A 12,864-nucleotide genomic window follows, 5' to 3' on the forward strand; every position below is an offset into this window, starting at 1 on the left:
AAGCGCTTTGAGTCACTTGAGAAAAAGCGCTATATAAATGTAATTCACTTCACTTCACATTCTGCAGTGATTGAATCTGCTGTACGATATTATTACATATAGTTCAACTAGGTACGGACCACAGTGAGCACGCCCACACACAGGGCACAAAAAACATCAACTCATGGCTTGCTAAACTATTTTTTTTATTTGAGATTAAACACAGTATTTGGTTATAGGTCCAACAGTATTAATCCTCATTGTAATATTAAGATATTTAATCATACATGAATGCAGTATATCAGCATATCTAAATATTCTAAAAAATACAGTTCACATATACAAATCCTCTCTTACACTTTGAGAGCATACAGTGTAAAACCATTATGAACACCAAATGTATTTATTTCTTATACAGTTACTTCAAAAACAAAAGCTATATGTCTTTCAAGTATCTCTGGGGGATAGGTGGGCCTTAACTGTACAGTGCACATTGCATAAATAATATAAATATGATACAAAACAAATTTAATGTAGTGTGAATGACATTACATAGGTCAAAAAGAAAATTCCCTTTTCAATTTCTTTCGTGAGTCCAGTCGGGAAAAAATCTATGAGAAAGGGTCTGCTTGTCGAGAGGAAGTATGTTTGGCTATTGGCATTACATCGTCTCTTTGACAGTCTAATAAAATGACACCATCATTTGGGGATTTTGAGTCATGGTGACAACACTTGGCCTCATTCAATCTAGTATGACAGTAATTGCATAATTGTTTTGATGGATCTCATCATCTCTCATAGCATCAACAGGCAGTGTACTCAAATTAAATTACAGCTACAGTGTCACGGCTGGTTACAGCCTTTTATGTTGGGTTTTGTTAGTGTTCTCCCGTGTTTTGCATTAGTTCCTGTCCTGTGCCTTTATTTTGGCGGCTTTTCCGGTTTTGTTGGTGTTGTCCCATGGCTGCTTCACCACTGTCCCAGATAATTTTTCCTCATTTGTTTTCTGTTTGTGATCAAGACTATTCAAGTTGATCCTTTTTCTACTTTCGTTGTTGGGACATTCTTGATGTTGTTGCTATCTGTACTGGTGACTATTGACGATCCTTTGATGCCAAGCTCTCGTAAACTCAAAATTTGTGGATGCCATTTACTCCACAATTCCTGTGAGTGTTTTGCTGGGTTTCAGCAGTTTGTTTTGTTTACTTTCATAGTCTGTCTGTTTATTGACTTTCTCCATGTTATATGCATAATGTTAATTTGACTCTCAGTAAACTATCAAGCTGCCTTTTTGGCTGGGAAATAGAATTTAAAAATAGCTTTTTTTTCCTTTTTGTTAATTAATGTCAGAGTTTTTAAAGTCTTCTAGTACAATATACAGTAAGCCCATATGCTGTTGGCAATCACGGTGTGTGTGTGTGTTCCCTTTTGTTTCCATTTAAACTGGTGCAAAGCACTTTGTGTTGTTCTTCCCACCTTCTACCTTCCTAGTCACGTCCGTTGTGTCCTTGGGCAAGACACTTCACCCTTTGCCTCTGATGGCTGCTGGTTAGCGCCTTGCATGGCAGCTCCCGCCATCAGTGTGTGAATGTGTGTGTGAATGGGTAAATGTGGAAATACTGTCAAAGCGCTTTGAGTACCTTGAAGGTAGAAAAGCGCTATACAAGTATAACCCATTTATTTATCCATGAAAAGTGCTGTAGAAATAAAGTAATAATTATATTTTGATATGTTTCACGTAAAATCCAAAATCGCCCTAATTTTTCTTGCTTGGATTTGGAAGGACAATCTCATCCATGCTGTCAAACGCTGCTCTCATGGCCTGTCAGAATGTAGACGTTGCTAAGGGCTGACGGGTCGTCGGTCGGTGTGCTCTGGAGAATGATGTCTCTAGAAAGTTGAAATCATATTAATAATACATTTGTAGAGCATTGTCATTCAAAATACTGTGTATAGATGTTTAAAAATAATGTAAACACAGTATAGGCATAAAATGAAAGAGTAAACAAGTGGGTTTAGTGTGGCCTCAACAACTTCCAAACAGAATGTTTGTCTGACATCTGTCTTGGTTTTCATTGCAGGTGTCTTTTTCCCTTCCGATACGATAGCGATATTGCAGCCTTAAATATCGGCCAATACCGATATCAATCCAATACGATATCAGCACAAATCATATATACTCGTATTACTTATTTTATTTAAACAAGTCAAATTTAAGGAACTTCCGGCTGAGCATGGTCGGTGCAGGACGTGCTTAGCGGGGGCTCTGTAGAAAGGTGACTTTTCTTATATCTTATTGGCACTTTTACTAACTCCATACTTTTTCCTGGCCTGTTGTGTGCAGCTATTTTTTGTGGACTGCGCCGGTGATTTCCGCAATGTCTGGACGGAGGAAATCTGACAAGCCGGGCCGCGCCAAGCCTCGTGCATCTCCAGATCCAGATATCATGGAGAAGTCGGTCTTTGACTCTTTAAAAACCTAACAACCACACGTGCGTCATTGCATCTAAATATACGATTACTTTTAAATGAGGATTTTTTGGATTTTGTTTCGCGTCAAATAGATTTTTTTGTGCTCTTGAACAAGTCACCCGGGATGTTGGACTTTGGGGGGCGCTGAAGTCATACATTAGGTGGGAGACTAGTTTAGACACAATGCATAACTGTTATAACTTGTACTCTACCTATCAAAACCCATATACTTATAAGGAAAGGCTCTCGCTACAGGCAGAACTTGATATCCTCGCGACAGACTGTGCTACGGAAAAAATACTCAGTACAAGATCTCAGTTTTATGAACATGGCGATAAAGCTGGTATTAACTATTGGCTCATCTACTACGCCAGAAATCAGCATCTCATTATCATTCGCAAATTCAGTTTGATTCACGTATAGTAGTTAACGATGATCTTGAGATCATTAATGTATTTAGGAATTTCTATGCGTCCCTCTACTCCAGTGTTTTTCAACCTTTTTTGACCCAAGGCACATTTTTTGCGTTGAAAAAATCCGGAGGCACACCACCAGCAGAAATCATTAAAAAACGAAACTCAGTTGACAGTAAAAAGTCGTTGTCGCAATTGTTGGATATGACTTTAAACCATAACCAAGCATGCATCACTATAGCTCTTGTCTCAAAGTAGGTGTACTGTCACCACCTGTCACATCACGCCGTGACTTATTTTGACTTTTTTGCTGTAGTGTTTTAGTTCTTGTCTTGCGCTCCTATTTTGGTGCCTTTTTCTCTTTTTTTGGTATTTTCCTGTAGCAGTTTCATGTCTTCCTTTCTTTTTTTTATTTCCCGCATCTACTTTGTTTTAGCAACCAATAATATTTCAGTTGTTTTTATCCTTCTTTGTGGGGACATATTTGATTGTCATGTCATGTTCGGATGTACATTGGGACGCCGTCTTTGCTCCACGGTAAGTCTTTGCTGTCATCCAGCATTCTGTTTTTGTTTACTTTGTAGCCAGTTCTTTTTTAGTTTCGTTCTGCATAGCCTTCCCTAAGCTTCAATGCCTTTTCTTAGGGGCACTCACCTTTTGTTTATTTTTGGTTTAAGCATTAGATACCTTTTGACCTGCACACTAAGCATCTAGGGTTAGAATTGGGGGTTAAATCACCAAAAATGATTCCCGAGCACGGCCACCGCTGCTGCTCACTGCTCCCCTCACCTACCAAGGGGGTGATCAAGGGTGATGGGTCAAATGCAGAGAATAATTTCACCACACTTAGTGTGTGTGACAATCATGGGTACTTTAACTTTTTTTTTAAACGCTGCCTCCTGCTGTTTCCGACATCTACAAAGCAATTAGCTACCGGCTGCCACCTACTGATATGGAAGAGTATTACACGGTTACTCTGCCGAGCTCTAGACAGCACTGACACTCAACAGCAACACATAATTTGCAGACTATAATTACTGGTTTGCAAAAAATATTTTTAACCCAAATAGGTGAAATTAGATAATCTTCCGCGGCACACCAGACTGTATCTCATGGCACACTTGAAGTTTTTTTTCTGGTGAGAAACCATAACACTTAATTTGTCATGATTTAGCTTGTTACCTTCTTTTGATGCTAATAAACAATGGTAACTAGAGAGGGATTTAGTGTTATTGGAACTGGTGCTGTGTTACAATACTTTAATTGCAAACAAAGAAGGCATTTTTGTAAAGGTGGGCAGTATGCCTCATGATTGAATTGCATCAACACAGGACGCAAGGTTCGACTTTTTTTTTAGGCGTACATCACGCTACACAATAAGATTTGGAGGGGGATGACTGTGCTCGCGTTAATGCAGCAGCATACACACATTGCAGATGGAATAGAGCAAAAGTACAGAACCATGGAAATACCTAGTAAAGGAGGAACATGGAAGAAAATAAGATGTATGACAACCAGTGTTTAACTACTTTCACTACTACGGGGGAATAATGAACAAAAAATAATTGAAGTGATAATCATGTAATCCCACAATAGCCTGTCTGTAGACAAGGGGACATACAGCTACCAAAGCACATGCATTTCCTGTATTAATTTTCTAAAGCAATTAGCATAACACTGGTGACAATACAACAGTTCATAAAACTGAAATCCATCAAAGTTGGATCTTGACGAATTGTCAGGTGGCTATAGGTGTGAGTCATTACCTTGGGAAACTATAGGGAAAACTAGAGAAGAAACCAGTAACAAAATAACATGCAAAATACGGTGGAAATAAGAACAAGACAGGAACGTGGCGTGACAATACGTTAAAGGAAACTGTATATGTAGCATTAACTTCACTATGGTGATCAAATAGGTTTTGTGCCTCTAAGTGGGTTTTGATTAGGTGGAAACGGGCCCAAATGGCTTTTTTGGTGCAAAATATTGCCAACCCCTGGTCTAGCCAAACATTCAGGGGTAATATGGCGCTCACTGGCTGCCCTCTGTAGTTTTGTAGAGAGCAAATTTGTCTTGCACATGTTTTTTTCGGTATTAAGCGTACCCTTAAGAATGAATTAATAATGAAAACCAAGGTACAGTATCACTGTACAAGGTGTTAAGAGCTTGTTGTTCAGGGATACAAACTGACATCTGTCTGAAAAGTAGGTTTCAAGTCTGCCAAGTAAAACAAACCTAAAATCAAAGTCAAACCAACAAAGTTACTAAATTTGCATACCTGTTAGTTCCCAAAACTCGGAATACTCGACTCTCGTCTGTAATCTCTTGGGTGACCTGCAAATAAATGTCCAGTCAAATGGATCAGGTGAAGGATTTGCACTCTTGCATTAATCTTAAAACGTAATTTACCTCATTAGAGTGAAAACTCTTCCCTTTAAGGCCATGCTTCCAGAAAGCTAATACACTGTCCTGCAAGCAAACTGCCACAAACAAAATAAATGTAAATCAAAAAGGTAGTAAGTAAGTAAGTAAGTAAGGGTGCGTTTGCGTGTTCGCTTAAAATAAACTGTAGTCAGTTTGCTTTGCTAGTAAGATTTATTTGGTTAAAAGTGATCGTGAACCGAGAACAATTTAGGGATTAGTCTTGGTCCGCTTGCTAATGGAGTCTATGATTCATTTTTTTTAAAAGTTTTTGATCCAGACTACAAGCGTGAACACACCCTTAGTAATTTATTTTAAGTGATCGTGATGTTGCTGTTACCGAGCGTTTCAATGGGGAAGTCAAAGACCATTTCAGCAGCAAACTCCTCGGATGGAAGACCCTGCAGGTTGACAATCTTCACGCTTTCTGTAGCATCAAAGACCACAGTTAGCACATTAGCATCATTCCGAAGCTTTGCTGTCACTTTGATAGACTTGACTTACTTTCTAATGCAATGAGAACAGTGTCTCTGTCCAACTGGCTGACCTGGACGGCCTTGACTTCACCATTTTCTGCAAAGAAACATTGTCAGGAAGTGAGTTCCAGCTCTATGAACAGGAAGTAAACCAGTGCTATCACACCTGGCTCTGAAATGGCCGTGCCATTCAGCTCGATGATATCAAACTTGAGTTTCTGGCTGGCGGATTGGTTCCCATTGGTGCAGCCTCTCACCCCGACACATAGCTGAGGAAACTCGTCGGTGACCAACACCAGCAGCTCAAATATTGGCAGAGAGTCCGGTAGCCTTGTGGTTATGTGCTACGAGCAGAGCACAGAAATCGGAATACTTTGAAAGCACCAATAAAGTTGTTTTTATTTTTTTTACATGCAACACCACAAACCTTTAGATGCATGAACTTCTGGAGGGGCTCATACCACAAAAGCAGAACAAGGCCAGATGGAACTGCTCCGCACAAAAAAGTACTGTCCGTGTAGGGGTTTCTAGCTAAAAGACACAACAAGTTACGTGATTTGTCTAGTGACATTCGACACTGAAGAATAGAATCGACATCCTGCATGACCTTACCTACACTACATCTCCTGCAGCCTTTAGTGTCAGGGATCTTCACCGATAAGGAAAACTTTCTGTGGAGCAACACCCACAATACGGTGGGAAAAACAATGATTGATTTTGTAAGTTTACAACATAGCTGTCCACATTTGTATTTCAAAATACGGGAAATTTCCCAAGAAAATGGCTCAAAATAAGGTATTTTTTTTTCCATCACAAATTACCATTAAATACATTAAATAAATAAAACAAGCTCCCAAAGGGACTTTAGCCATTGTACCCTGTATTACAATTAGGGCTGTCCAAAATGCCGAGTTAACTCATGTGATTAATCACAAAAAATGATTGCATTAATCATACACACGTATGCAGAGTTATCACACAATTTATGCTTGCTCTTTAACCTGAAAGGCGACATGGGTCAGTGATCAGGTGAATGCATGTCAGTGTAAAGATGAGTGAGTATAATCTGACAGGTGTGCTTACTGACAAATTTCACTTCAAAATACACCCTGACTGGACTTTAGATAAAACTATTCGCAAGTTTTGGGCAAATAAAATGACCTAATACATTTATAAAAATAGATAATTTACAATTTATTTATATGGCCCTGAATCACAAGTGCCGCAAAGGGCTTCACAAACCACAACGACATCCCCTGATCTGAACCCAAATCCGAGCAAAGAAAAACTCCAAAAGCCCGAACTGGGAAAAAGACGAAACCTTTAAAGGGGGCTGCAGCTGTGCTCCCCTCCCCTTCCCGGGTGACTGGCTGCAATGGATGCCAAGTGGGTACACTTATTGAATTATTATAATAATGTGAGAATCCGGTCCATCAGGAAGTCAGCACAGGGTCGTAGGGGGAACTTCTTGCATGTAGACAAGTCGACAACTAAATGTTCCTGTATTACATTCTGACAATAAAATTGCATTTGTGTCAAAATATTGGGACTTTTTAAAGTTAATTGAAATTCTGCAAACGACCAGTGATGGGCAAACTACTTGGAAATTGTTGTAAACTAAGCTACAAGTTACTCTCAATTAAATGTAGCTAAGCTACAGGGGAAACTATCCCCGGAGATGTAGCTACACGGCAAAAGTAGCTTGCTACATCAAAGCTACATTTTTAATGGAATTTACTGTATAACTATGGGCCCACATGTATAATATCAAAGTTAATGTAACAGAGTACAAATGGACCCAATAAGGGTATGTCATAATTTTGCTTCCTGGTTTGGATGACCCGCCTTATCTTTCCTCTGATTGGCCAGTCCGTAATGTTGCGCTCTAAACTTAGCCAATTGTGACTCATCATACGAACACCAACCAATCATCATGGATTTTCTCCGTATGTGACCTGGGTGTTGTCATTCACCCAGGTCATTGTATTTTCTCTGTATTTTTTTGTGACCTGGATTTGCAGTCCATTTTCTCTCTTTGTAGGTTGTGGCTTTGATGTAAGCTACCTCGCTTCATGGGTCTAAAAGTAGCTAAACTACAGGAAAAGCTACTTACCGTATTCAAAAAGCAGCTAAGCTGCCGCCAAGCTACTAACCACTACTACTAACCACTGCACCATTCACTCAGACATACAATAGGTTGTTAGCATGACTGATGCAATATATGTTATAGGGCTTCTTCGTGAGAAAACCTGTTATATTGTGTAAATGAATATAAAAACACAATGCTGGGCTCTTTCACAGCACTTATGGAGGAGACAGTTTTCAAGATGGTGCACAATTCTTCCTCAATCTTACAGAAAACATAACAATGTGTGACCAGCTGCATGCTCTTCATTAAGTACTCAGTGGCCTAGTGGTTAGAGTGTCCGCCCTGAGATCGGTAGGTTGTTAGTTCAAACCCCGGCCGAGTCATACCAAAGACTATAAAAATGGGACCCATTACCTCTTTCCTTGGCACTGAGCATCAAGGGTTGGAATTGGGGGTTAAATCACCAAAAATGATTCCCGGGCGCGGCACCGCTGCTGCCCACTGCTCCCCTCACCTCCCAGGGGTGAACAAGGGGATGGGTCAAATGCAAAGGACAAATTTCACCACACCTAGTGTGTGTGCGACAATCATTGGTACTTTAACTTAACTTAAAGATAAAAAACTGGGAAGACGCCAAAAGAGAAGGACAAAAGACAGGATTTCCGGGCAAAAATAGGAATGTTAACTTGTCTGGTGAGGGCTGTCCCGATATCCCCGAAAATGTATTCCATTACTTTTTAAAATAAAGGGGACCACAAAAAAAAGTAATTTTTGGTTTCATTTTAACAAAAAAATCTAATGACACATTAAACATATGGTTCTTATTGCACTCAAAGAACAATTTTAGAAGATTACCGGTAAAATAAAAATTTAAAGGCATTAAAGGCCTACTGAAACCCACTACTACCGACCACGCAGTCTGATAGTTTATATATCAATGATGAAATGTTAACATTGCAACACATGCCAATACGGCCGGGTTAACTTATAAAGTGCAATTTTAAATTTCCCGGCAAACTTCCGTCTGAAAACGTTTCGATATGATGACGTTTGCGCGTGACGTCAACAGTGGAAGCGGAAGTATTCGGAGCCCATTGAATCCAATACAAAAAGCTCTGTTTTCATTTCAAAATTCCACAGTATTCTGGACATCTGTGTTGGTGAATCTTTTGCAATTTGTTTAATGAACAATGGAGACTGCAAAGAAGAAAGTTGTAGGTGGGATTGGTGTGTTAGCGGCTGGCTGTAGCAACACAACCAGGAGGACTTACTTGGATAGCAGACGCGCTAGCCGACGCTAGCCGACACTAGCCGCCGACCGCACGGATGATCGGGTGAAGTCCTTCGTCCTTCCGTCAATCGCTGGAACGCAGGTGAGCACGGGTGTTGATGAGCAGATGAGGGCTGGCTGGCGTAGGTGGAGCGCTAATGTTTTTATCACAGCTCTGTGAGGTCCCGTTGCTAAGTTAGCTTCAATGGCGTCGTTAGCAACAGCATTGTTAATCTTCGCCAAGCTGGAAAGCATCAACCGTGTATTTACATGTCCACGGTTTAATAGTATTGTTGATCTTCTGTCTATTCTTCCAGTCAGTGGTTTATTTCTTTTGTTTATATCTGCATTTGAGCCCGATGCTATCACGTTAGCTCAGTAGCTAACGTGTTTCACCGATGTATTGTCGTGGAGATAAAAGTCACTGTGAATGTCCATTTCGCGTTCTCGACTCTCATTTTCAAGAGGATATAGTATCCGAGGTGGTTTAAAATACAAATCCGTGATCCACAATAGAAAAAGGAGAGAGTGTGGAATCCAATGAGCCCTTTTACCTAAGTTACGGTAAGAGCGAAAAAAGATACGTTCTGCACTGCACGCTAGTCCTTCACTTTCACGTTCCTCATCCACAAATCTTTCATCCTCGCTCAAATTAATGGGGTAATCGTCGCTTTCTCGGTGCAAATCTCTCTCGCTGCTGGTGTAAACAATAGGAAAATGTGAGCAGCCTTTCCTCCGGTGTCATCACGCTACTTGCGGTAGGGGCAAGGCTTTTTTTGTCAGAGACCAAAAGTTGCGAACTTTATCGGCGTCGTTCTATACTAAATCCTTTCAGCAAAAATATGGCAATATCGCAAAATGATCAAGTATGACACAGAATGGATCTGCTATCCCCGTTTAAATAAAAAAAATTCATTTCAGTAGGCCTTTAAACACAGTGGGCTTTTGTGGTTGCACCCAAAGAACAATTTACAATTTTATATATTACATGTAGACAGCCATAATCTATGATTAGGTCGGAATAGAAGAAAATCAAAAGCTTTACAGGCATTATGCTATATGATTTATGGTTGCCACTCTTACTCTGTGCTTTAAGACACATACAATCATTAGTAAATACTAAAAACAATACAATGGCTGACACTACGCAGATAAGACATGTAGCAGGTAAAACACACATTGTTAAAGATAAAACACAAAATGTAGCCATTTTTTAAAATAAAATTCAGTCATTTCACTTGCATTAGTTTGCGCTACGTGGGCGTTTTTAACTTTGATAATATTTAGCGACAAGCCAAACAGCTGTACGCGTCTACGTACCTGTATGGGCACAACAAGAGAGCTGAAACTAATTTTGCAGGTCTGGATGATTGTTATTTAAATGTTTACCTAAATTTGAAGCGCAGGTGGTCAGACTGTGCAGCGTGGTGCTTCCGTGTTTGATGTGTCACCTTGATCGATAGCTTTGAAGCCCAGATACCTCTATATTGTGCTTCACGCACCTTCTTTATTAACCAGTAGAAATGCCTTTATTTGCCATTTTTCCTCTCCACACTGTTTCTCCTTGTGTGCTTGGTAAGTGTGCGCGCTGACAGACTAAACATGCTCCTCAGCTCTGTACATCATGGCCGCACGGCAGCATGCGGATGAAAAAAAAGTACATGTATTTTTAAAAGGCAGTATAGTATCGTTTTCAATTAATTAGTACCGTGGTACTTTTAGTGCCGGTATACCGTACAACCCTCTTGATGGTTTACCCTTTTACAAAGATATGAACAAATGCTGACCATGAGTCCAACAACGACATCCCTACTGTCAAATATTGAGGTAGAAACATTCTGCTCTGGGGATTTTTCTGACTAAAATTCCTCCTGTGATGTTTGCAACGCTGCTGGCAAACTCCAAGAAAAATCAGACCTCCACCAAGTACTAAATTACAATAGAATTCTTTACCTAAATCAAATACAAATTAATCTATGTGCTTCAAGGTTTTTAACACTGGCTAATAAGCATATTTGCATAGTGTGTGGCGACTGCTGTGACATACTAGCGGCCTTTTTCAATCCTAGCACACAATTTGGAGTTCAAAGTACGGAAAAACATAACGACTGCTTGGTCCTACCTGGTGCCGATCCTCTCTGTGAAACGACTTGTGCCGAGCGACAGACTGCTGTGTTTCTTCTGCAAGTGTCCCTTCTGCTCGAAGAGAGCGGTCAGACTGTGGGAATAAAGCTGAGACGACTTCCCTGCCGGTTAAATCAAGGTGTGAGTGTTGCCTGGAACAGTTTTTATGACGTTAAATATACTTAAAAGCTACCTGATACGGACATCAGCACGTTGTTCATAGCGTACAACCACGTGCATCTCTGAGGGAGCAACTGTGGGACGATTATAGTTATCATGAATATTCATTCATTATATTATCATGAATATTCCATAGTTATTTCCTTACCTTCTCTAGCGTATCCTCATGAAGTTCATTCAGGTTGAGTGTATAGATCCCCTCCTCTGTGCCAAGAATAAGGTACTGATCTGATTGAGACATTTCATCAATCAAATGTCTAAACTTTTTTAAAAATAAATATGAAATACTCACAAAAAGCTATGGATATTGGGCTTTCAAGTGAAATTTCAGGATGAACTAGAGATGGGATTTTCTCTTTTCAAAAAGCCATTCAAAAGATTGGCTCGTAATTATTGTTCTTTTTTTTAAACTTGTTTTTTGTTATCAAACAAGCAATCATTGGTAGTCATAAGATAACATTTACACCAATATTACTTTAATGGTGGGATTCATTCTAAAATATTGAAGATCATTTTATTTTTGTTGTGTTTTTATTGTAATAATTCCATCAGTGGTGTCATATTCCCATTCTTTGACAGTACTATTACTAAATTACTTAATTGTCCCTCTCTCACTTAAAACATTTTGTAGCACAAGATCATTTAAAAAAATACAGAAAACAATACACAAAAAATAAGAAAATAATAACATATATAAAAAGGTTTTTTTTTTGGCCAATAGGGGAGACCAAACCAATGAGAACGAGCTGTTCTGTATCGTGGCCACTGATTGGCTCAGCCTCAGCAAGCTTTACTATATTGGATTAAAAGAGTGTAAAGGTAACTAAAGGGTGTCTTAGCGGAAATTCATTTATCGCGGTTATGTCAGGAACTAATAAAATTTGAAACCTGGAAATGCACATGTCCAACTGTTGAATGTTTGTTTACTTGTTGCACAACTTGTTTTCTAACAAGGGGCTGAACAGGTGTGTGATCCATGAATGGACCAATACATTTCCTGTTGCTTAGAATTGGTATTTAAACAGTTCTCTTCATCATGCAGTTCACATTTTGACTTCAGGAGATGAAGAAGACACCTAACAGTTAATTATTGTGAAAGTTCAAACAGAATGTCTTTCACTGAGCTTATAGTATCACATGGTTGAAAAATAGTTACACAAAAGTCTGGAAAATTTAAAAAAAAAGTCACCTGAATTTAGCCGTTCAGCTTTTTGTTAGAGAACGGTAAGTACAAAAAGGTGTTAAACATTAAACAGTTAGACATTCAAAATTCACCTGTAAAAGTGCATTTGAGGTACACCCTGAAAGCAAAATATCCCAAACTTTTTGTGAGTAGCGTATTTTACCTCTCGTTTTGGGGAAAATCCAGGTGACAGCAGAGTGGATTTTGAGAGGGCAGCCATTGAAGACTTTGGAGAAGCAAGCCCCCATCTACATCAC

At 39.4% G+C, this 12,864-nt stretch overlaps 1 protein-coding gene across 4 annotated transcripts in view; it reads right to left on the bottom strand.

The window, feature by feature from the left end:
• Nucleotides 1–200: 200 nt before the first annotated feature.
• LOC133661672 (mitogen-activated protein kinase kinase kinase kinase 2-like) overlaps nt 201–12,864 on the bottom strand; it is a 45,122-nt gene continuing 32,458 nt past the window's right edge. For 3 of the 4 annotated variants that reach the window (XM_062065059.1, XM_062065060.1, XM_062065058.1), the window contains exons 21-32: nt 12,771–12,855; nt 11,573–11,652; nt 11,438–11,498; nt 11,243–11,366; nt 6,374–6,432; nt 6,189–6,292; nt 5,928–6,105; nt 5,790–5,858; nt 5,626–5,712; nt 5,274–5,344; nt 5,143–5,198; nt 201–1,869 (exon numbers count right to left, since the gene is read on the bottom strand). In XM_062065059.1, the coding sequence (XP_061921043.1) occupies nt 1,782–1,869; nt 5,143–5,198; nt 5,274–5,344; nt 5,626–5,712; nt 5,790–5,858; nt 5,928–6,105; nt 6,189–6,292; nt 6,374–6,432; nt 11,243–11,366; nt 11,438–11,498; nt 11,573–11,652; nt 12,771–12,855 (1,062 nt within the window). In that variant the 3' untranslated portion in view covers nt 201–1,781. The remainder of the gene's footprint in view (nt 1,870–5,142; nt 5,199–5,273; nt 5,345–5,625; nt 5,713–5,789; nt 5,859–5,927; nt 6,106–6,188; nt 6,293–6,373; nt 6,433–11,242; nt 11,367–11,437; nt 11,499–11,572; nt 11,653–12,770; nt 12,856–12,864) is intronic. The other variant, XM_062065061.1, reaches the window with a different exon arrangement.

This window comes from Entelurus aequoreus, linkage group LG12 (genome assembly GCF_033978785.1).
Source record: "Entelurus aequoreus isolate RoL-2023_Sb linkage group LG12, RoL_Eaeq_v1.1, whole genome shotgun sequence".
Lineage (NCBI taxonomy): Eukaryota > Metazoa > Chordata > Actinopteri > Syngnathiformes > Syngnathidae > Entelurus > Entelurus aequoreus.